The sequence below is a fragment of the Lactuca sativa genome, chromosome 1 (genome assembly GCF_002870075.4).
Source record: "Lactuca sativa cultivar Salinas chromosome 1, Lsat_Salinas_v11, whole genome shotgun sequence".
Classification (NCBI taxonomy): domain Eukaryota; kingdom Viridiplantae; phylum Streptophyta; class Magnoliopsida; order Asterales; family Asteraceae; genus Lactuca; species Lactuca sativa.
In genome coordinates this window covers 151,753,608-151,779,164 of record NC_056623.2, presented here as the reverse complement: position 1 = coordinate 151,779,164, position 25,557 = coordinate 151,753,608, and the positions used below count along the sequence as shown (strand labels likewise).

Here is a 25,557-nt window from a genome sequence, read left to right as displayed (position 1 = left end):
GTGACTCGGCGAGTCGGAAGAACGACTCGGCGAGTCAAGTCGCGAGTCCTGTTTTTCCCTTTTGAGTGATGTCGAGTGGAAGCCTGTGAGTAGTAGAGTGGACTCAGCGATTTGGAGGGCAGACTCAGTAATGGAGGGACTCGACGAGTTGTTCATACAACTCGGCGAGTCCAAGGCAATCTTCTTAGCTCAAGAACAACTCGTCGAGTTGTTCATATGACTCGGCGAGTCGGATGAAGATTGTCTAAGTTCTTGGATCGAGAGGGTACTCGTCGAGTCGATGCCATACTCGACGAGTAGCCACGAGTAGGGTTGAGAAGTGAGACTAGAGACTCGGCGAGTTGGCGGCCCAACTCGGCGAGTCAGGTCAACTGTGGGTTGACTTTGACCGAGAGAGTTGACTTTGATCAAGGGTGAAAGAGTCATTTTACCCCAGTGCAGTGTTTAGCATTTGATTGAGTGTGTTAATGGACTTGTAGCCGGGGAGATACCGGAGCAGCAGCAGTTAGCTTCCAAAGCCATTCACATAGCATTTAGTTCACGAGGTGAGTTTCCCTTCAGTAGGAACGGGTCTAAGGCCACAATGCCGGCCCGTTCAGTTGGCCGTAGTTTCTGGACTTCGGTCCAATGTAGTAGCTAGTATGTTTGACGCCTCCGTAGTTTCTGCGCATTTGCATGACGGCTTCAGTGAATGGTATGTTGATTTGAAGAGTCTTGATGTGATCTAGAAAATTCTGATACTCCTCTTCCTGCTTCTCTTTCTTAGCTCGGGTTGGGTATGGCATGGGAGGCTGGTAAAGTTTTTCAGGAATCTGTGTAGTGGGATTTCGTGATGTACTCGCTGAGTCCATACGTGGTACTCGGCGAGTAGGACTGTCAGAGCGTGTTTCTTGGTTTTCTGCTTGCTTTTCTGCCTCCTCCTTCTGTGATTTCTTGGATGACTCAGTCTGAATAGCTGACAGGGGAGTGATTATCTTCCCACTTCTTGTTGTGACAATGTTTATTTGCGTACCTCGTGGGTTATTTTCAGTTTCGCTAGGAAGTTCGCCCGGTGACCTTTGGTTGATTTGTTGAGCAAGTTGCCCAAGCTGTGTCTCTATATTGTGAATAGATGCTTGCTGGTTCCTTAGCATGGTCCTTGTTTCTTGAATTGCAGCATCATGGTCACTATGTCTTTTTTCTGAAGCAACTACAAATTTTGTGAGCATTTCTTCCAAGCTTGGCTTCCTTTCTTGCACCGGCTCCTCCTTTTGGTAGAACCCTCTCCCTTTTTGCCTAAACCTTTCCTCCTTGGCTTTCTTGTACTCTTCATAAGGGAGCCAATCTTTCTTTTGTTTGCGCCAGTCTTCATCATATCGGTCTCCACTTGAGTAACACACTTGCGCCTTCTTGTTGCCATTTTCATCTAAATCACAGTCTCTAGTGTGGTGAGGCCCATTGTAGTTTTCACAACCCACCCGAATAGCGACTCTCCAGCTTGTTGTTCAAAGTTAGCAATGGCCTTCTTCAACTTGGCTATCTTGGAAGGTGGGCAAAAGTGATCAATGAATTCTTCTTTCATCTTGGCCCAAGTGGTGACTGATCCGGAGGGAAGTGACTTGAGCCAGTCTTTTGCAGCACCTTTGAATGTCACCGGAAGCATACGAAGTAGCTGAGTCTCGCGGGGCACATTTGGAACATTGAAGTAATCAGCTACATCATTGACTTCATCCAAATGTTTGTAGGCATCTTCATGGTCTTTTCCATAAAAAGGTATTACCTTTATTAAAGCTAGGATATGACCCTTTAGCTCGAAGGTAGCAGTCGCAGGAATTGCGGGTTGCACAAGTCCCGGGCCAGTGTCGTCTCGCATCCTCTTCTTCCATTCTCCCATGGGGATTTCATCAATGTTAGCCATTGTGACAGCTAACTCTTCCTCGGACTCGGTTTCGTGCTCATATGTCGGGTCCTCTTCTTCCTCGGTCTCGTACTCGATATCCTCCTTAGCCGGTTCGTCGATTACTAAGGAAGCGTTGGATGCTCCTGATTTGCTGATCTTCTTTTTCCCAAAAACAGTCTTTAAATTGGACAAGGGTGATCTCTTTGGTGTACTTGAACTCTCCACGTCCTTTCCCTTGCTTCTTTTCAATGCGGTTTCGGGATCTTCAAATGGGGATACCAGCGGGGTGTTTGATCCTCTGGTCATGAAAGTCCTGAAATAAACAGAATAAAAGCATAAAAAGAACAAAAAAATCGTACTAAAAATAATCAAAAATTTACTGCTGATTACGTTTGTACTCGCCGAGTAGATGCGACTGCACTCGGCGAGTACCATTGTGTTTTTGAAAAAATTATAACTAAATATTAAAAACTAAAATAGATGCTAAGACCTAATTACTGACTACTAAACTATAATAAAGTAACTTTATGCAAGTAAACTCACACAAAGGATCGAAAAAATTAGGTATTAGATTAATTATTTAGAACTGTTCCCCGGCAGCGGCGCCAAAAACTTGATGTGTGTAAAATGCACTTGTTTTATTCCCTACTTTTATTAATATATTTAGCACACAAAGGCAGTGAACCTGTCTTTTAGTGGTATAGTTTAGTAAGTAAGGTGTCGAACTCAGGGAACGGAAAATTAAACTAACAACTAATTTTAACTAAAACAACTAATGAAAGTAAAAGGTTTTTCTTCTAGTTTTGCAAGTCTAGAAACTTAGGCAACACTTAATTAACTAAATGACTAAAACAAACAACTAATTCACCAAATTTGATAAAGATGTTTCTGTTCAGGTTCAACCAATTCACTCCTATGTTATTTGTATTTATGATAGATTAATTGTTATTGGCTACCAATTAAAGTGGTTAGGTTAATGTTCATTACTCTTAGCCCTTAGACAATTAATTAATTTAAGCGGTGATCAAATGTTTAAACTAATTAATTCCGTAGATTAATGATTTGGATTAAATAAGATTTGTAGTGGTGAATCAATTTAGTAAATCAATTAACCTCTTGTTTGATGGTTTCTCAAACAAGCTCACACATTAATCTAATTATTGTCTTATTAATCTTAGTTTCATAATCATTATTCCTAAGCATATGAATTGGTGTTCACATAGACATATGAGGTTAACAACTAAGAGATGTTCATGCAGCTTAATTGTCTTCCAATTAACAGAAAATAATCATGATTAATGCATAAGGGTCTTTAACAAACTTAATTTAATAGATCACCAATAAACAATTAATCAAAACTAAGAATTAAACCATAGGAGTTCCTTGGTATTCCTCAAACAGAAACAAAAACGAAATTAGTTCATAGTTGCAGTAAAATCACACACAAAAACAAGTTCGACTAGATTATACATCATCAAATCCTAAAGCTTAAGTGGAATGATTAACCTAGTTGCTTCAATTCTTCAAAAGGTTGGAGATTAGAATTCCTCAGCGTCTTCCAGTGCTCTTAATCGCAGAAGGATCTTCCAAAATCGCCAAAAGTATGTTCCCCTCGGATAAAGGTTCGATTTTTATAGATATCTCAAAACAGGGGGTACTCGGCGAGTAGAACACCCAACTCGCCGAGTAGACTCGTTGTTATCCGTCTTAGATCAGGAGTCGTGGCTATCTTCTGGAATATTCAGCTGGACTCGCCGAGTACGCGCGTGTACTCGCCGAGTAGATGGACTTTTGTTCCTCAATCTTCATTCTTTGGTCTTTAATTGTTTTCCCTTGCTCCCTTTCACTCCCAAGCATATCTTTTTTGACTGAAAACAAAATTTAAACAATATTAAGTACCTTTTGTCCATATTATTCACATAATTAGTTAAAAATGAATAAAAATGTATACTAAATAATTAACTAATTATGCACATATCAAAATACCCCACACTTGACTTTTGCTTGCCCCCAAGCAAAACTAAATTTTAAACATATTAAAATCACATATGACAATTCCAATCTAACCCAACCATTATGCCAAGACCGCAACGCATGCATTTGTGTCTAAAAAATTTTCGTAAGGACCTCCCATACTCCAAATACTCACAATCCTCATAAACACTTGCCCACTCATCCCGAACTATGCTCATTTTATGCAACCCTCCGAATCCATCCGCAGAAAACCTCTTACCCTCAAGGTGTTTTTAATTGAGCAACCTAAGCATACATAATCTAGAATTACAACTTTTTGATACACTATGGAGCTCTTTTGAATTCATTTCTTCTTTGATATTTGCTTTGATCTCTTTGAATTCACCACCTTCATTTTTTGATCTTTGGTATCTTCAACTTTTTGAGTTTCTTTGAATTTTTGATCTTCTAATTCCATATTTAACTTTGATGCTCCAAAAATTCTTCAAAATTTTCTTGTAATTCTCTCTTTCTTTTTTTTTAATGTACCTCTCTTTTTTTTTCACTCAAATCCTACATGCTTAAGCAGGAGCGCTCAATCTCAACCTTTATTGGCTAACGATAACAATCTTCCTGGATACATTTCAGGTTTAGGCTGCTAAACGTATTGCATCCCTCGGGCCGAGCAGGGTTGTGTTTTTGTCCCATGATTTCACTGGAATAAGGAAGCCACAAATGCACTAGAACGTATATAGGCTCAACTAAACATTTGGGTTATCATACAATTATCAACATAATTCTAACATGGAATCCTAATTTTACTTTTACCAAAATTTTCTAAATTAAGTCCTAAGCAACATTTTTGGTATGCAACAATTTTTTTTTAAAATTAGCCTAAATTAAGATTCTAAATTTTCTATTTATATGACCAACCCCCTACCCCACACTTATTTTATGCAATGCCCTCATTGCATATTATGTATGATAAAAACATAAAAAGAGAATAAAGAGGGAATTGGAACAAACTCCCCTGGGGTAGCAGTTGATAGGTTGATACTCTTCATGTAAGGTTCCAACTTCAGCTGACTTTGGCATGGGAACAGCGCATCCATACCTTGGGTGTCAAATCCCGTGTGGTCGACAGCTCGAAAATTTAAAGGAACAAGCTTCTTTAGAATATCTCCAAAGACAATTCCTCCCAAAAAGTAGGTAAATGTAGCAGTGAAAGTGCCCAAAGCAGTTCTGGCATTCGAAAATTGGCAGAACTTGAAACCCGGGTTGCCTCCCGAGAAGCGCTTCTTTTTAGGGAGTCATTAGCTGGACTCTTCCCCTTCTACGTGGCTGTATTCTTTTCCAGCAACATCAATTCTTCCATTCCTTCATTACAGGGGACTCCTTCTTCATATTTTTTAACCCTATGACCATTGACCTTGAAAGGCGTTCCATCTCTTGATAATAGCTCTATAGCACCATCTGGAAACTCCGTCTTCACTACAAAAGGCCCATCCCACCTTGACTTGAGTTTTCCCGAGAAAAGCTTTAGTCGTGAGTTGAAGAGCAACACTTTTTGACCTTCATGAATTTGTTTATCTTTAATCCTCTTGTCATGCCACATCTTAGTCTTCTCTTTATATGGCCATGAGCTGGAGTATGCATCATTCCTTAGTTCTTCAAGAGCATTCATTTGCATTAACCGATTGCTCTTTAGTTCATCCATGTTGAAGTTACAACTCTTTAATGCCCAAAACGCCTTGTGTTCTAGCTCCACCGGTAAATGGCATTGCTTCCCATAAACTAACCTATATGGTGTGGTACCAATAGGTGTTTTGAAAGCTGTACGAAAGGCCCAAAGTGCATCATCTAGCTTATCCGACCATTCCTTGCGATTGCTCCCCACCGATTTCTCCACAATTCGCTTTAAGGCTCGATTTTTCACTTCGGTTTGTCCACTAGTTTGTGGATGATATGATGTGGAAAACTTATGGGTGACCCCATATTTCTTTAGCACCTTTTCCAATTGATCATTGGCAAAATGTGTGCCTCGGTCACTAATAAGGGCTTTCGGGACTCCAAATCGTGAAAATAGTTTCTTTAAAAACCGTACTACCACCCGTCCGTCATTTGTTGGTAATGTTTGTGCTTCCGCCCACTTAGATACGTAATCCACCGGCACTAGTATGTATTTGTTTCCTTTAGACATGGGAAATGGTCCCATGAAGTCAATTCCCCACACATCGAACACCTCGCATACTTGGATACTATGTTGTGGCATTTCATTTCGAGATGAAATATTTCCCACCCTTTGACAAGCATCACATTCTTTGACAAATTGGGTTGCATCTTTAAAAATTGTTGGCCAATAAAACCCAATGTCAAAGATCTTCTTCGCCGTGTAGTGTGCTCCATGATGTCCACCCGTGGGCCCGCTATGACAATGCTCTAGTATTTTCCGGCTTTCCTTCCCGAATACGCATCTTCTTATGATTCCATCCGTACAGCTTCGGAAGAGGTATGGCTCATCCCAAAAGTAATATTTTATTTCAGCAAAAAATTTCTTCTTTTGTTGGCTGCTAAAGTCTTTCGGGATGTATTTTGTAGCTAAATAATTAGCTATGTCCGCGAACCATGGCTCTTCTCCCACTGTCACCATGATGTACTCGTCCGGGAAGTCGTCTCCAACTTTATCTTCTTGCAATTGCGGGTTCTCAAGCCTTGACAAGTGGTCGGCTGCCACATTCTCCATTCCCTTCTTGTCTCCTATCTCTATGTCAAATTCTTGAAGAAGTAGCACCCATCGTATTAGTCTTGGCTTGGCATCCTATTTGGAAAACAAATACTTGATAGCCGAGTGGTCAGTAAAAACAGTAGTTTTAGATAAAACCAAATAAGGGCGGAATTTGTCAAAGGCATACACCACAGCTAGTAATTCTTTTTCAGTGGTGGTGTAATTTTCTTGGGCTGGGTTTAGAGTCTTGCTAGCATAATATATGGGTTAAAAGTGCTTATCAACCCTTTGACCAAGGACAGCTCCTAATGCATAGTCACTAGCATCACACATAATCTCAAAAGGTAAGTTCCAATTTGGTGCAATAATGATCGGGGCATTAGTTAGTTTTTCCTTTAAAAATTCAAATGCCAATAAACACTCTTTAGTGAAATTAAATGGTGCATCTTTTAGTAGTAGTTGTGTTAGTGGTCTAGTTATTTTGGAAAAATCTTTTATGAAACGCCGGTAAAAACCCGCGTGTCCTAGAAAACTCCTAATGCCCTTCACATTGGTTGGTGGGGGTAATTTGACAATAGTGTCTATCTTTGCCCTATCCACTTCAATTCCCATTTTGGAAATCTTGTGGCCCAACACTATACCCTCCTTGACCATAAAATGGCATTTCTCCCAATTGAGTACCAGGTCGGTTTTTTCACACCTAGCAAGCATTAAGTCAAGATTAGTGAGACAATCATGGAAAGATGATCCAAAAACGGAAAAATCGTCCATAAAAACTTCCATGAATTTTTCCACCATATCGTGGAATATAGCTATCATACTCCTTTGGAAAGTCGCGGGTGCATTGCATAACCCAAAAGGCATGCGTCTATAAGCAAAAGTCCCACTTGGGCAAGTGAATGTGGTCTTTTCTTGGTCCATTGGGTCTATGGGTATTTGAAAATACCCCGAAAATCCATCTAGAAAACAATAATAGCTATTGCCCGATAATCTTTCTAGCATTTGATCAATAAAAGGTAAGGGAAAATGGTCTTTACGAGTGGCATCGTTTAGCTTTCGATAATCGATGCACACTCTCCAACCGGTTACCGTTCGTGTCGGAATTAGCTCGTTCTTTTCATTAGTTATGACCGTCATCCCTCCTTTCTTGGGCACCACTTGGACCGGACTCACCCATGGACTATCGGAAATGGAATATATAATTCCCGCATCTAAGAGCTTGACCACTTCCTTCTTGACTACTTCTTGCATATTCGGGTTCAGTCTTCTTTGGTGCTGTACAACTGGCTTTGCTCCTTCTTCCAGGTTGATCTTGTGGGAGCAATAGGATGGACTTATTCCCTTGATGTCGGTGATGCTCCATGCTATGGCCCGTTTCCGCTTCTTCAATACTTGCACGAGTTCTTCTTTTTCAGAATTGGTCAGGTCAGAGGCTATAATTACTGGCTTTTGGTTGCCTTCTTCGAGAAAAGCATACTCCAAATGATCTGGTAAAGTTTTAAGCTCCGTTTTTTGGCTGTCTGTTGGACTCGCCGAGTCCAGGTAGGGTACTCGGCGAGTTTGTGGCTGTATTGACGACTTATGCCTTTTCTTCAGAGGTACTCGGCGAGTATATCGGTCCTACTCGGCGAGTAGAACTGTTTGTGCTCTTTACCAATTCTTCGTAGTCGGCTTCCTCTAGCAGTCTTTCAATTTCCACCAAGTCTTTTTCTGGATCAAATTCTTCATCCTCAACTGTGAACTTGATGGAATCTTCAGCTATGCCTTCCTCCGGTAATTCATCTAACATATCGATTGAGAATGTCGTGTCGTCACTATTCCTTGAATACTTCATGGCTTGGTCCACTCCGAATGTGACTGAATCTTCTCCTACCCTCAAGGTGAGCTTTGAGTCCCTCATGTCTACTATGGCACTTGCTGTGTTGAGGAAGGGTCTTCCAAGGATGATTGGCACTTATGGATCCGCCTCCATGTCTAGAATAATAAAATCAGCGGGAAAGACGAATTTGTCCACCTTGACTAGTATGTCTTCGCATATGCCTCTTGGAAAGGTGACTGTTTTGTTTGCCAAGTGTATTGCCATGCGAATTGGCCTTGGTTCCGAGAGATCCAACTTCTTGAAGAACGAATATGGCATTAGATTCACACTTGCTCCCGAATCGGCTAAGGCAGGAATGATGGTCAAGTTGCCAAATTGGTTGGGTAAGGTCAAGCTCCCCGGGTCGCCTTTCTTCTTTGGTAGCTTATTTAGCATAGCAGCTGAGCAGTTTTCATTGAGTACCACCTTCTGCACTTCTTCCATCTTCTTTCTATTGGTGAGAAGTTCCTTACGGAACTTTGCATATTTGGGCATTTGCATGACGGCTTCAGTGAATGGTATGTTGATTTGAGGAGTCTTGATGTGATCTAGAAAATTCTGATACTCCTCTTCCTGCTTCTCTTTCTTAGCTCGGGTTGGGTATGGCATGGGAGGCTGGTAAAGTTTTTTAGGAATCTGTGTAGTGGGATTTCGTGATGTACTCGCCGAGTCCATACGTGGTACTCGGCGAGTAGGACTGTCAGAGCGTGTTTCTTGGTTTTCTGCTTGCTTTTCTGCCTCCTCCTTCTGTGATTTCTTGGATGACTCAGTTTAAATAGGTGACAGGGGAGTGATTATCTTCCCACTTCTTGTTGTGACAATGTTTATTTGCGCGCCTCGTGGGTTATTTTCAGTTTTGCTAGGAAGTTCGTCCGGTGACCTTTGGTTGATTTGTTGAGCAAGTTGCCCAAGCTGTGTCTCTATATTGTGAATAGATGCTTGCTGGTTCCTTAGCATAGTCCTTGTTTCTTGAATTGCAGCATCATGGTCACTATGTCTTTTTTTCTGAAGCAGCTACAAATTTTGTGAGCATTTCTTCCAAGCTTGGCTTCCTTTCTTGCACCGGCTCCTCCTTTTGGTAGAACCCTCTCCCTTTTTGCCTAAACCTTTCTTCCTTGGCTTTCTTGTACTCTTCATAAGGGAGCCAATCTTTCTTTTGTTTGCGCCAGTCTTCATCATATCGGTCTCCACTTGAGTAACACGCTTGCACCTTCTTGTTGCCATTTTCATCTAAATCACAGTCTCTAGTGAGGTGAGGCCCATTGCAGTTTTCACAACCCACCCGAATAGCGACTCTCCAGCTTGTTGTTCAAAGTTAGCAATGGCCTTCTTCAACTTGGCTATCTTGGAAGGTGGGCAAAAGTGATCAATGAATTCTTCTTTCATCTTGGCCCAAGTGGTGACTGATCCGGGGGGAAGTGACTTGAGCCAGTGTTTTGCAGCACCTTTGAATGTCACCGGAAGCATACGAAGTAGCTGAGTCTCGCGGGGCACATTTGGAACATTGAAGTAATCAGCTACATCATTGACTTCATCCAAATGTTTGTAGGCATCTTCATGGTCTTTTCCATAAAAAGGTATTTCCTTTATTAAAGCTAGGATATGACCCTTTAGCTCGAAGGTAGCAGTCGCGGGAATTGCGGATTGCACAAGTCCCGGGCCAGTGTCGTCTCGCATCCTCTTCTTCCATTCTCCCATGGGGATTTCATCAATGTTAGCCATTGTGACAGCTAACTCTTCCTCGGACTCGGTTTCGTGCTCATATGTCGGGTCCTCTTCTTCCTCGGTCTCGTACTCGATATCCTCCTTAGCCGGTTCGTCGATTACTAAGGAAGCGTTGGATGCTCCTGATTTGCTGATCTTCTTTTTCCCAAAAACAGTCTTTAAATTGGACAAGGTTGATCTCTTTGGTGTACTTGAACTCTCCACGTCCTTTCCCTTGCTTCTTTTCAATGCAGTTTCGGGATCTTCAAATGGGGGTACCAGCGGGGTGTTTGATCCTCTGGTCATGAAAGTCCTGAAATAAACACAATAAAAGCGTAAAAAGAACAAAAAAATCGTACTAAAAATAATCAAAAATTTACTGCTGATTACGTTTGTACTCGCCGAGTAGATGCGACTGCACTCGGCGAGTACCATTGTGTTTTTGAAAAAATTATAACTAAATATTAAAAACTAAAATAGATGCTAAGACCTAATTACTGACTACTAAACTATAATAAAGTAACTTTATGCAAGTAAACTCACACAAAGGATCGAAAAAATTAGGTATTAGATTAATTATTTAGAACTGTTCCCCGGCAGCGGCGCCAAAAACTTGATGTGTGTAAAATGCACTTGTTTTATTCCCTACTTTTATTAATATATTTAGCACACAAAGGCAGTGAACCTGTCTTTTAGTGGTATAGTTTAGTAAGTAAGGTGTCGAACTCAGGGAACGGAAAATTAAACTAACAACTAATTTTAACTAAAACAACTAATGAAAGTAAAAGGTTTTTCTTCTAGTTTTGCAAGTCTAGAAACTTAGGCAACACTTAATTAACTAAATGACTAAAACAAACAACTAATTCACCAAATTTGATAAAGATGTTTTTGTTCAGGTTCAACCAATTCACTCCTATGGTTATTTGTATTTATGATAGATTAATTGTTATTGGCTACCAATTAAAGTGGTTAGGTTAATGTTCATTACTCTTAGCCCTTAGACAATTAATTAATTTAAGCGGTGATCAAATGTTTAAACTAATTAATTCCGTAGATTAATGATTTGGATTAAATAAGATTTGTAGTGGTGAATCAATTTAGTAAATCAATTAACCTCTTGTTTGATGGTTTCTCAAACAAGCTCACACATTAATCTAATTATTGTCTTATTAATCTTAGTTTCATAATCATTATTCCTAAGCATATGAATTGGTGTTCACATAGACATATGAGGTTAACAACTAAGAGATGTTCATGCAGCTTAATTGTCTTCCAATTAACAGAAAATAATCATGATTAATGCATAAGGGTCTTTAACAAACTTAATTTAATAGATCACCAATAAACAATTAATCAAAACTAAGAATTAAACCATAGGAGTTCCTTGGTATTCCTCAAACAGAAACAAAAACGAAATTAGTTCATAGTTGCAGTAAAATCACACACAAAAACAAGTTCAACTAGATTAGACATCATCAAATCCTAAAGCTTAAGTGGAATGATTAACCTAGTTGCTTCAATTCTTCAAAAGGTTGGAGATTAGAATTCCTCAGCGTCTTCCAGTGCTCTTAATCGCAGAAGGATCTTCCAAAATCGCCAAAAGTATGTTCCCCTCGGATAAAGGTTCGATTTTTATAGATATCTCAAAACAGGGGGTACTCGGCGAGTAGAACACCCAACTCGCCGAGTAGACTCGTTGTTATCCGTCTTAGATCAAGAGTCGTGGCTATCTTTTGGAATATTCAGTTGGACTCACCGAGTAGGCGCGTGTACTCGCCGAGTAGATGGACTTTTGTTCCTCAATCTTCATTCTTTGGTCTTTAATTGCTTTCCCTTGCTCCCTTTCACTCCCAAGCATATCTTTTGGACTGAAAACAAAATTTAAACAATATTAAGTACCTTTTGTCCATATTATTCACATAATTAGTTAAAAATGAATAAAAATGTATACTAATAATTAACTAATTATGCACATATCATTTTGTATAGTATTAGTGTCGTAAGGTTTGTTTAATCGGAATGTCGTAATATTCGCCAATCGTTTTATAACGATATAGATTTATAAAGAATATATATATATATATATATATATATATATATATATATATATATATATATATATATATATATATATATATATATATAGGTTATTTTGTTTTTTACATTTATTATGTGCTAGAATGCAACAATAGAAATTTAGTAAATTAAATAATTATAGATATTAAATGATTTCCATAATTATATGTGTATTAAATGATATCCATAATTATAATTCTCTTTTTATGAAAACTAATTAAATCCGTCGTTAATGCCAGCAATAACATTCTTTCATAATGAATTTGCATCTAGGTTTTTATATATGAGTTCGTACTTTGTTTCAAGACTCAATCACTTAAAATACAATAAAGTTGTATGGAATATGAAGAACGAGAGTGTATTCTACTAGAATACACTCTCATTCTGCTACAATACACTCTCATTCTTCTATATATGAATTTATTCTGAAAGAATATTATTGTTGACATTAATGACGAATTTAATTAGTTTCCATAAAAATGAGTTATAAGTATGGATAGCATTTAATATACATATAATTAATACTAAATTTCTATTTGTGCAATCTAGCACACAATAGATGTGAAAAACATTTTAACCTACCTCTCTCTCTCTCTCTCTCTCTCTCTCTCTCTATATATATATATATATATATATATATATATATATATATATATATATATATATATATATATATATATATATGTTTCCACTTAAATTCATAGGTTATAAAAAAATCTTGTATACATCGACTCAATTATTTTAATGTTAACATAATTGACCCAGAAATATTGGTTGACCGATTTAGCCCCTTCTTTTGATATAAATGACAATTTTAGTCCCTCTTTGTGAGAAATGACATATTAAGTCCTTGAACTATCTTTCTAGACATTTTTTGCCCAAATACTTAATTAAAATCATGTTTTCAGCCCAAAATTTAATTTTGGCAGTTGCAGCCCCTTTAGTAAAAGGTTTGCGCTTATAATCCAAACTTTTCGCAATTTTTACAAATTTGACCCAAAATCCAAAAACTTAAAATTTTTAGTCCTTTTTCTTTGATAACAAAACATTTTTAGCCCTTGAAATGGATTTATTTACTTTTCTACCCACTGTTTTTAGGAAATTTACCATTTCAGCCCCTTAAAAACCATATCTGTCGCAAATTTGGGCCTATGGGCCGAAAAGCCCAAAATTTTAGCCCAATAGGCTACATTTTTCATTTTTAGTCCTTGGAAAAGCATAATGTTCATAAATACTTATATTTTAACTGTTTTGACCTCTTGGACCTTGTAAAAACCGTAAATGACAACCTTTTTCCCAACTTTTGCTTAATTGACAAAAATAGCCCAATAATGAGTTTTATGTTGTAACATGTTTATTATGAACCTTATATGGTAGTTTTCTTAACTTGTTGAGTGTAGTACATTCTAGAACCCATATTTATCCTTCTTTTACTATAGATCTCGAATATTCTTCCTTTTTAGCATATATTCACCACATAAACACATGAAATCACACATAACATACAAATACACATAGATCAACACACTTTACTTGCATTCTCCCCCATAAATCATATAAAAACCGAAAATAAAGGGGTATGAACTCACCTTGGGGTTGTTGCTCACGGTTTTGAAGAAAGAAATGAAGAAAATTTGGTCCTAGCAAGCTCCTTGAAGAGATCTCGAATTTGAAGAGTTCTATGGAGTGTGATCAAGAATTTAAGGTTGTAAGATGAGTGATTAAGTGTAAAAGGAAAACATGTTTGCAAGATCTTACCACTAGTATGTAGTTGGAAATGATTTTTGAATGAGATTCTTCTTGAAGCCCTTATGGTCCTCGAAAATTTAGAGGAAGGATGAAGTTGTTCTAGAGAGAGTTTGAAGTAATTTACAATGGTGATGTGTGTGTGTGGGTAGCCTCGGCCGAGAGGAAGAAAAAGAGAGGGAGAAAGAGAGATGTGAGGTGACTTGCATTGATGTATGGGAATTATTGCATGGATACATAATGGATTTTATTGAGGTGGCATCTCTTAGTCAACTCTCTTCAATCCAATTCATTTTTCATTTTTTTGTTGATGGGCTGAAACGGGCTAAGGAAGAGGAAAGAAATCATCTTAGGCCTCTTCTAAGTCTTGCTCCAAATTATGAGGCTAAATAACTATTTTTCGGCCCATTGGGCTTCTAGGGGTGTTCACGGCCCAATTTAGCAATAAGGAATGGATTTGAGTCCATTAAAGCTAACTGGATTTGTTATCGCCCAAAAAGGTCCATTAAAGATAAACTAGTCCATTTTAGGCTTATAAGGCCCAAAAGGTTAAGTCTCATGAGAGTGGGTCCAATTATGGTCCATTTGAAGGTTCTAAGCCCAACGTAGTCAAATTGGAGGCTTATTGGCCCATTAGGCCCAATAAGAAAACTCTAGTTCATATTGGGCTTAAACTGAGATTTTTAGGGTTTTCAACTTTACTTGGTGAATCTAGGTTTGAATTTTGTTTCGATAGGAAGAACTTCAAGCATAATCATGAACTAGGGTTATGAGTTTCCAGTATGTGATGTTTACAAGAGTACAAAATTTCCTAGCTAGAATGCTAGTTGTGACACCTCATACCAAGTTGCAGACTAATTTAGTAAAGGACTGCCAAGCAAGAAAATTGTGGACTTATTCACTCATATGGGGATGATTGAAGCAGGTGTTGAGAGGGAGTGTTAACGTTCAACACCAACTCTCATGCAATCACATATGTGCATGCCATACTGGAAAATAGCTAATGTAGTACACCACATATAATGCGGTTGTAATAAAAATCCGTATTATAACTAGCTAATGTTAATCTAATACGGGCATATAATACGGCTAATACGGTAAGAATGGGAATAGAATATGGGGATTTACGAATGTTATTAGCTTGAAATCTAATATAGTTAAAACCTAGATCTAATACGGCTCAATTTGAAATCAAGTACAGAGCTATCCATTTTCTAATACGCTTCATTAATAGATTGCATACCCATTGCGACGTCAACCGTGCAATACTGATTTGGACATCTGCATAGAGGTAATTCTTACGGTATTTGTAAGACACTAGTGGTTGAGGGGACAAGAGATTAATTAATACTCCAATAATCCAAAGTTCTTGAAAGAAAAAAATAATTAGAATGTTGTAAGTAAACCTGGTTATATTCCCGGTCAAACTTGAGGAATTCTTCCAAGCTCTTCAATTCCTAACTGGCTTGTTAAAAGCAACAACCTACATGAATTACAAAACACACAAGAAAACAATTATAGACAATAATATGAAAAAGCAATTATTTTGAAGTAACGTGTTCATAAAAAAAATTACAATTCTTATTCATTCTTTTGACCCAAAAGTCAAAATTGAATCGAATGTTCCGATTTTGACCGCGTTCCCTTTTCTGTTGATACGTGGTTACTTTTCACAAGACGAACGCAACATGACTCATCAACAACACAAAGTCTTTGACTCCACACCGCTTCTTCCGACACAGCTCCGCCTCTGGTCTCCGGTCGACGACACCGACGCAGCCTCCTCCTCCGGCCTCCGGCCGCTTCCACCTCCCCCCTTTTTTCACATTGTTTACAGGTACGATCGGCTTTTTGGGTGTAATTGATTAATTCGTTGATTAATTGTTGTGTTGATGCGAATGTCTGCCATGTAACAGACCTGATTACACGAGTGTTGTTTAAGTTCAATTTCTTCGGAATTTTGATAATCGATGTAAAATTTTATGATTAAAGCAGTTATTCTAGATCAATGATATCAATTTAATATCTTGGTTCTTGTAGTTTCCTTTGATCTTAATTTACTAGGGTTTTGATTTATTATTGTTTATACTGTTAGCTTTCGTTATCTATGGTTATATAGTAATCAGCAATTCGATCCTTAGTTTTAAACAACCAATTTACTTGTGAAAGTTGAAAAAAAAAAAAAAAAACTTTCACTAATTGTAGTATTCTTTGGTTTTTTCTATGTCAACCTTATTGAATTGTTTGTTTGGCAAAGTTTTATTTACATTTGGTTGTTTATGAAAGAAGTGATTGCTAAAAATGCTAATTCACACCTTGATTATACATGTTTTTGCTTTCCCGTTCCCATAATCATCTTCACTGGCTTTGTTTTATTCATGAAATCCAATAAAACAAAATCTTCATTGACTTTGTTTTATAACTAGAGGCATAGCATTCTAACTGAAGAATAGGTACTTTTGAATAATTGAATATTAAAATTGCTCATGGTTAGTAATATAAAATATAAAGTTTGTTTCCTAAAAACTAATTTATAATCTTAGTGCAATCTAACCCTTTCTTTAAAACAGCTTTCAAGTTTCAATCATGCCTGGGTTACTTCAATAGAACTTCCTGTTTTTGATATATCAAAATCTATATATAATTCCTTCATCCTCTTTAGCCCGCAAAGAATGGGGTTTCTTTCACATAATTAACCATGGAATATCAAAAAATCTTAACCACAAACTTAGTTTTTTTTTTTTGTCATATTAATTTTTTAGTCTGTTGCTTGTTTCTAGTCTGGAGTTTGAGTCACAATAAGTCAATACTCATAAAAAAAAACAAGTAAACCAAGAGTAGGGGCATATAAGTAATTAAGAATTTGAGTTACCTATACCATAAGACTTTCAAACTATGTAACTAATAATTGACTTTGTTCTTATGTTAGGAAATTACATATGGAGGAGGTAGTAGTGCAAACAACCAAGATCAGGTGGAGAAGAAGAAGGTTTTATAAACCCAAAACAAAACATCTTGAAGTAAGTTACTGATTTGGAACTACAAAACACTTGTATACATGTTATTCAATTCATAGTTAGACCACTTAAATTCCAAAAAACAAAAATTATTATAGCATTGTAGTTTCATTTCTCATTACAATATTTTACTTCCAACTTATTTCTTATTACAACCGTATTCTTTCTTCTCTTTTTTATTAATTAGCCTTAAAATTATTGTTAGCTTAATTCATTTACAGGGAGATGCAGGAGAGATTGAATAAAAATTCTTACATTCTTTTTGCAGAACAAGTGAATGTCAAGATTTTATGTCAAAAGATTTATATAGGTGTATGTTTGTAAGTAGATGAATATCCTTTAAATAAATTCAAGAGGCCTCTAATGGAAGTTGGATATCCTCGTTATCATGCACCCAAGAATTTTGCTCAGTAGGTGATTCCTATTACAACATGCAGAATTTACAATATGTTACTTGTTCATTTATTAATTTATTTTCAAGGAAGTAAATTATTATACCAACACAAAGGGTAACGTCTTTGGAGTCACAAAGCGTAGCCTTCACTGCCACCTGGCAACATATTTATTCATGTGAAAACATATTCGAAATAAGCTTGTCACATTTAATTTGTTAGTTCTTATTTTGATACGAAGGGAAAAAGTACCTTAAGGGCCATCCTCCAGTATGTTAGACTTCCTTTGAGAGAGAGCTCTAAAGTGCACTTGCTCATCTATTGAAAAAGAATAGATTAAAGATTTGTAACTGATTGCAAAAAATCAAAACAAGAATTATTTATCATCAAAACTTTATCCTTTTATTTACTATCAGCTCTAGATAAACCGTAATACATAAAAACGATACCTACCTTTAAAGAGGGTTCCATCTCCACACATACCTAGATCCATGTATGGAGCTAGAATTCGCCATTTGCTTAAGATGTATTCTCCTGTTGTCGTTTGAAATGCAGTGAGATCTCCACCAATGATGTGATTCCATGACTTGTAATAACCCAATGCATCTTCTTCTTCATCCTTACTTTCATTATCATAAACAAAACTCACCCCACACTCCTTAGCAACTGCATTACCAATAACATCTGGATTCTCCCTAATGGTAACAGTAATAGTAACGTGATCACCACATTCCATCTCATTCATCCCAAACATCCAATGGCTTAACAACATCAAACTCTTTCCACCGACATCAAGTACACTGCCAACATAATGTTGGTATATCCAGGTGAGATTCTTTGTTATATTAGTAATTTTCATCAATGGCACCTCAAGATGAACATCCTCGGTAAATGGAGATGTCACCATACAGCAGCAATTTAATCCTGTGAGATTGTTTGGTGATGATGGGATGGTAAATGATATCGATGACCCCATGCTTCTATCTGTAATCCAATTCGGCATCTCTTTACTCCAATAAATTGTGCTGAATATTCCAAATTCATAATACATCTGCCAAATACAACCACCTTCATTAATTATACGTACATACATATTCACACAAACGCATATAGTTAACTACAGCGAACCTGGATTTCAGATTCCTCTCTTCTATCATCAAGATAAGCTCCAACGCACATTCCAATAAGGAAGTCTAGGTTAGTCCAGCCCAAACAATGTAATACCTTTTCCTCAACATCTGCCACTGGTTGGATTTTGACAATGCCTTCAAATTCAAACGACGAAGTTGAAAACATCTCGGAGCCGAATATGAACATGAGTGGGGACATTTGTGGATCAAATACAACTTTTCGTAGCAAACGATTACAACTAGAGCCAAAATATAGACTTAAATACTTTAATGTAGGTGGAGGATTCTCTATTGTTGTCAGCATATTACAATTTGACATGCCAAGTATCTGAAGCCTAGGAAGGCTTCTCACACAAAAGGGCAGGGAAACAATAGGATTTTCATCTAGATGTAACTCCTTTAACATGGTTAGGCAACTAAAGTCCACCGGAAAAGATTCAGTGGACAAATTATTATTCTCAAGTGACAGGCTTACTAAGTATCTTGGTAATGAAATTGCAAAGAACTTTGAATAACTTGGCATAGCCCCCACAATGGTAGAGGAAGATGTTATTGAGTTTATGCCAATATTGTTAACCTTGATTCGAGATTCACCAAGAGCACATCCCTCTAGCAATAATGTATTAACCTTTTTTAACATGCCTATGATTCTTGGAAGTTTACCAAGCTTGTTGCAGTAGCTTAGATCAGCATGGACAAGTTCAACACATTCCTCAATTGATTCACAAACCTCAAGCAAACTGGTGCAACAATTAAGTATTAATTTCTCTAGTTTAGGGAGGTGATCAAAGCCACCAAGCCTGCGAAGTTGTTCACAGAAACTTAAATTAAGAATCTTCAACGATCCAAGCAACCTTTTATCATCCGAGCATGATCCAATCAATTTCTGAAATTGAGATAAATTAGAATAGTAGTGAATTTTACCAACTCAACATAAAAGAGTGATGATAAGTTACCTTGAGTCGCTTATGAAGTCGTTGTGGATAGCTATAAAAAATCCCAAATGATTCAATATTGCTATGTGACATGTCAAGAGCAACTACATTCTCCATTGGTAAGTCTGAGGGTATAGACTTCCAAGGGAACCCATGCATACACAACCATCTTAATTCTTTTGGAAATTTCTCGTAGGAGCCATTGGTCTGCACATAATTAAGTTGTAGTAGCATTAGCCTATCCATCATACTTAATGCATCCGTTTTCAACTCAAGTGATCCACGTATCCTCTTGTTCTCAAGAATTTTCATGTCAAGGGTGAGGCCTAGAACATTTTTCGTACCCTAAGAAGAAAGGGGATGAAAAAATATTTTAAAATGTTAAGACATGTATGTAGAAATATAAACTCCTTTAACCAAGTACACATAGGTCCCTTACCATTTCTTGATTTAACACTCTAAATGACTCATGACCCCATAATCGACTTCGTTCCCATGGACAGCTAAGTGATTCTTCACGTACCACAAATCTTCCCATCTCTTGAACCAACTGATGCATCGTCAATTCATTATACCATCCGATATTAAGAAGGCATTTGTCGATAAGATTCGTGATTCCAGTTTTTGTTTCTATATCGCACGCCTCTAATATTGTTAGAGTATCATTTTTATCCATTCCAACAAAAAAACAAGAAATATGCTTAAACAAGTCCTTGTCATTTTCTGATGACAAAGAGTCAAAGCTCATTCTCAAGACATTATTTATAGGGGAATTATTTTCTTTCTTTAGCGTGTCTATGTACCCCTCCCAATAAGTTACATCTCGATTATGTAGAGACCTACCCAAAACTTTAAGAGCCATTGGATGTCCGTCACAATACTTCACAAGTTTTTCTGACACCTCTTCATAACCTGCCTTGGGCTTGTTGCACATGAATGCATGAAAACACAAAAGTTTTCGTGCTTCAATAGTAGATAAGCCTCTAAGCTTGTGCTCTGTATAGTTGGGTTTAATGTTCGTTTTGAATGGTAAACTACTCTGTGTCAACCATGCATCCTTTGTTGTTATTAGAATTTTGCTTCCTGGGTGAAAACCTTTGCTTCCAAGTAACGCATCTAGCTGATCGATACTACCAATATCATCAAGAACTAGAAACACCTTTTTACGGGCTAATGCATTCTCAATCATTGAGGTGTATACAGAAACATCATGAACTTGAACTGAACTTGGTTTGGAGATGTCATTGTAGAGTTGTTTTTGTACATCAATCATCCCATTATATTTTGTATAACATCGCCTATTGATATCTGCAATGAAGCTGCTGTTGTCAAATTCATGAGAATGTAGCACATAGACATATTTCGCTAAAGACGTCTTCCCGATCCCACCCATACCCAAAATAGTGAGTATATCTGTCGTATGGGATGTTGCATCTTTCAACCACGAAGTGACAAGTTCAATGGAGTTTTCCATCCCAATAAGTTGTGGTAGTGGAAACCTGGACGATACACATAATCTACGGAAGATGTCCTTCACAATTTCATCAATTAACTCCACCTCTTGCCTGGAATTTGATTTTAGTAAGAACAACAAAGATAATCAAAACAATAAACATGTCATAGTGGATATTTAATTTTTCCAATGATCCAAATCAAAATTATATAATATTAAGCCATTAAATAATTAAATTTTTTAGATCATAATTATTAGAGTAAATTACACAAATGGTCCCTATGGTTTAGGGTAATTTGCGTGTTTGGTCCCTAACTTATTTTTTCAACTCGGAAGGTCCCTAATGTTTGTTTTTGTTATGCGTTTGGTCCCTGTCTTACCTAAAAAGACTATTTTGCCCTTGATTTTTTATTTTATTTAAATAAGCACACCCCCCAACCCCACCCATTACCTTACCTTACTTACCCCACCATTTTTCCCTATTTAAATAATAGTCTTTTTAGGTAAGACAGGGACCAAACGCGTAACAAAAACAAACAATAGGGACTTTCCGCGTTAAAAAAATAAGTTAGGGATCAAGCATGCAAATTACCCTAAACCATAGGGACCATTCGTGTAATTTACTCTAATTATTATCATATTTGCACTTTTTTAACCATATAATAATCTAATGTGCAAGGTCATGTAATCATCTAATGTGCAAGGTGATAATTATATTCTATAATAAAACCAGAGGCACTAATGATGGACCACCAAAGTTCATTGTGTTACTACAAAAACCATAGTAATTAAATCCCAATGTGGTTTTGCATAAATCTGGAGAAAATGTCAGTGAACAGTTATAAGTTAACCTTTAATACTTACAAGTAAAAGCATTAAAATATGATAATAAAAGATGATATAATTTCAAGGTAGAAAGATATACAAAAATATTACATGCGTTACAACTGTTCAATAGTTGGTTTATTAATTGAAAGCATATAAAATCATTAAAATGATTTACCTACATGAACTAATTTGTGATAAAATAATAAATGCATAGCAAATGTGTTAAAATTACCAGGATGGTTTAACCAGCCTATACAAATTAATTTGTGATATCACATAATTGCAAAAACTAGATTCAATTTAAAGCATATCTTTGTCCAGTTTTAATGCATCAAAAAATATGCGTATGATGTATACGAAGTGACGTATTGAAATGCATACGGAAAAGATGATATTGAATTTTAATATGCTAATTAAAAAATATTAAAGGAGTATGGAAATATGGTTAAGAAAGTGGTTACCTGCCGTTTGCATCCTTCCCTTTTAAGTCAGCAACTTCTCTAAGCGCTTTATTCCAAAGCTCTATCTTTTGAACCCATTGATTTCTTTTAGTTGAATTTGTCTCTACCTCCATCTTCTGTTTATGCTTAGCCATTGCATCTCCGAAGCTACTTTGTTGCTTCCTGACATTGGTGGGCTCAACATGATAAAAGATGGGGATGACAATATGATTGGATTTCATACGTTGCTCAAGGATCAACACCAGTTCATCAAGACACCATGTGGAAGTAGCATAATTTTTGGACAACACGATAACAGAAGCCCTAGATGATTTAATGGCATATTCCAATTCTGGTTTCAAATCTTCCCCTGTTTCAATCTCTTCATCATCAAAGAAGGTACTAATATTGGCATGCATGAGTGCATTGTAAAGGTGATTAGTGAAACCATGACGAGTGTCAACACCTCTGAAACTTAAAAATACGTCATATCTATGAGCTTGAGTTGATGAAGAAGATGAAGATCCTTCACAAAGTTCAGAGAGAACAACCATTATGATCTATGACCGTTGGTTTGAAGCTTGTATTCTGAAGCTTTTGTATCCCAGGATTTCCTCAATTATGTCTGTACAAAAAATAAAAAATTTTAATACCTTATGTAACTTAAATCTCATCAAAGAATATAACCTCAACAATAATACCTTATAATCATTAAAATAAATTTTGTAAACGACTAAAAAACAATACATATGCACCTGACAGTAATACTTTAATCTGATTAATCCACCACAGACATCCCTAATATTGTCTAAATAATTTCCATCTAAAGTTAAGTTAAACAATCCTCAAACAAATCAACACCAAATACCATTCTAGAAACAACTACAAGATGCACTATTACATCCTAGGAAGGGAATTGCAAAAACGTATTGGCAATTTCCAAATTTCACTAGATAAGAACAAACAATTAAAAGATCCAAACGCAAGAATATATAAGTTTCTTGAAATGGTTGTTTGTAGATCCCCCTATATTGGCAAGAACAATCTTGTTAAATTTGATTTATCTATCCAAATGATAGAAGTTTGATTTATCTACATGCAAGTAACAATGTGACGACTTTGCTTTGTAATGCCCCTCGAACATGACTTCAAGTTAACCAAACCTTACTTTTAATCACAACATCCACATGAAAATACTATCAAAGGGATTGATATAATCCAAGAGTTATCGCAGTTGAGAAAGTGTCCAAGAGTTATTGCATTTAAAAGTAGATATAATCCCTGCTCCATGCAAGAAAACTAAAAGCAGAACTAGAACAATGAGTGTTCAGCTAGGCCGAGTTTTCCCTTCTGCAACAATGAGCATGTCAAAGAGGGCTAATTATGTTACAAAGAGGGCTTTGCCCGACATTATAGGTGTTCAATATAAGGTTAATATCATCAAAGACCCTATAATTTGGGTTTTTTCCGGATTAAACCTCAACATTATTTTTTTTTCCTAAAAATGACCTTGTTTATTTTTTTTATTTTTCATTTTTTCTGATTTGGTTTACTGGTAAGTAATCTTCCGGTTTTACAAATTTTTACAGAAAAACCCTCAGAGTTTTCCTTCTTTTCGGAAACAACCTTCCCATTTGACACGATAAAGTTAAGGTTTAATCTGGGTTCCAGAAAAATGCAAGTTCTTTTAAGAAAAAAATGGAAAAATTAACCCTTAAACTAAGCAGAAGATTATTCGGAAAATATGGAAAATGCAAGGTCTTTTTAAAGGAAAAAAATAAAGTAAAGGTTTAATCCGAATAACCCAAAGTATAAGATCTTTTATATATTAATCCTTAGATTTACAAAGAAATCCATTATCAATTTGTAAATAAACGGCATATAATCCTAATTTGTTATTCATGGAATATAACACCTAAAAGCACTCCACAACAACCGATACTTCTTAATATCTGGCTTCAACAAGTCGGCAAGTTCAACACGTTTAGGTTACTGTTCAGGACTTCAGGTTCAAAAAGAATCATATGTAGAGAATCGTCTTTGTGAGTTGGAAGATGTAGATGGATTAAGAAAGTACATGTTGCACTCTGCACTACCCTAACTGAAATACAAAACTGAAAAAAGTAACAGAATTAATTGAAATTTCAATCCCATGTTATGAACAAACACATGATTAGATATGCGATTTATAGTTAATAAAAGATAAAACTGTCTAACATGTGAAACTAACTGAAAGGGCTTTCACATTTACCTGCCTAGCTACAGAATAACAACGAGACCTGAAGCAGTGAGAATAGCGGATGACGAATGAAAACTGCAGAGTGAACGGCGCAAAGTCCCCCCGGTAAACGGCAAGTCAACGAGGAAGGAAGGGAGACGGCAAGGAATTGAGACAGAATGTGTGGTTTTCCTTTTGCCTTAACTATTGAGACTTGAGAGGAGGCTTTCACGATATTTCCTCTTTGAATTCTTCTTCTACAAAAATGATGTTAAATTTTCTAGAGAAAATACAGAAATAGTCCTTGTGGTTGTTAAAAGATTGCTGTTTTAGTCTAATATATATATTTTTTAGACAAAATTTCAAAAGTGGTCCTAATTAATATATATATATATATATATATATATATATATATATATATATATATAGAGAGAGAGAGAGAGAGAGAGTTAGGTTCAAATATTTCTAGCAAATAGTATGTGCCTAAATGCACCAATGAGAATTCATGAATAATAAATCATTAAATAAATTAAAAAAAGGTATAATGGTAAACTTACTATATCTAATTATGGTAAAAATTAAGTCAATTAATCTCTCCTTAATTAGTTTAACCCTACAAAGCCAACATCCCTAACCATCGACGGCTTCCTCAAATCATTGATACCTCTGTACCTTAATTTCCACCAGAAATCGATTCATACATCCGAGCACCACCGTCGGCCTTTTATCCCCCATCATGACAGCAACTTCTAGATCCTCTATTCGACTACTCTTCTTCCTCATCTTCATATTCGTCGCCTTCCATCCACCTGATGCCTCCATGCTTACAGATGGTGGCAAAAAATAGATTGATTGAAATAGAATGCCTGAAAGATGTTCAATTAAAGTCGTCAGAATAAGATTATGTCTTTCTTTTCATATCTGATTTTGAGTTTTTGAGCCGACAATACTGAACCATAAGACAACTATTGAACAACAAGACCACAGGTTTGATTTAATGTTTATGTGATTCTTTTTAATCTATATTTTCTATCTTTGGTTCTTAGTTATTGCATATACGATGACATATACTACTCTAATTTGTATTTGTGTTTTGGTTTTATTAAAACAATGGATATAAATAACACATACTGTTTATGCCTGAGAGAAGACAGAATGACAACTAAGACTAATGATTGATAACTGTATGAATTACAATAGTAG

The 25,557-nt window shown here is 36.4% G+C and overlaps 2 protein-coding genes across 5 annotated transcripts; both read right to left on the bottom strand.

Annotated features, from left to right (window-relative positions):
- Positions 1 to 8,511: 8,511 nt before the first annotated feature.
- On the bottom strand, positions 8,512 to 9,024 carry LOC111916509 (uncharacterized). The gene has a single exon (XM_023912177.1). It carries the CDS (start codon positions 9,022 to 9,024, stop codon positions 8,512 to 8,514), a length of 513 nt encoding a protein of 170 aa, XP_023767945.1.
- A 6,050-nt stretch (positions 9,025 to 15,074) lies between these two features.
- Positions 15,075 to 24,606, bottom strand: LOC111916077 (disease resistance protein RPV1). Of its 4 annotated transcripts, XR_006183161.2 has the most exons (10): positions 24,388 to 24,605; positions 22,158 to 22,761; positions 19,855 to 20,980; positions 19,437 to 19,760; positions 18,479 to 19,366; positions 17,804 to 18,401; positions 17,603 to 17,668; positions 17,457 to 17,508; positions 15,518 to 15,859; positions 15,075 to 15,424 (listed from the first exon to the last, which is right to left on the bottom strand). XR_006183161.2 is itself a non-coding variant. In XM_042895398.2 (8 exons), the coding sequence occupies exons 2-7, from the start codon at positions 22,688 to 22,690 to the stop codon at positions 17,604 to 17,606; spliced, it is 3,504 nt and encodes a 1,167-aa protein (XP_042751332.1). In that variant the 5' UTR covers positions 22,691 to 22,761; positions 24,388 to 24,606; the 3' UTR covers positions 17,320 to 17,508; position 17,603. The 4 variants fall into 4 exon arrangements, 2 of the variants coding, with proteins under 2 accessions (XP_042751332.1, XP_023767488.1); XR_002858380.3 differs by lacking the exons at positions 15,075 to 15,424; positions 15,518 to 15,859 and adding an exon at positions 17,320 to 17,379; XM_042895398.2 differs by lacking the exons at positions 15,075 to 15,424; positions 15,518 to 15,859 and having other exon boundaries at positions 17,320 to 17,508; positions 17,834 to 18,401; positions 24,388 to 24,606.
- Between the last annotated feature and the right edge of the window lie 951 nt (positions 24,607 to 25,557).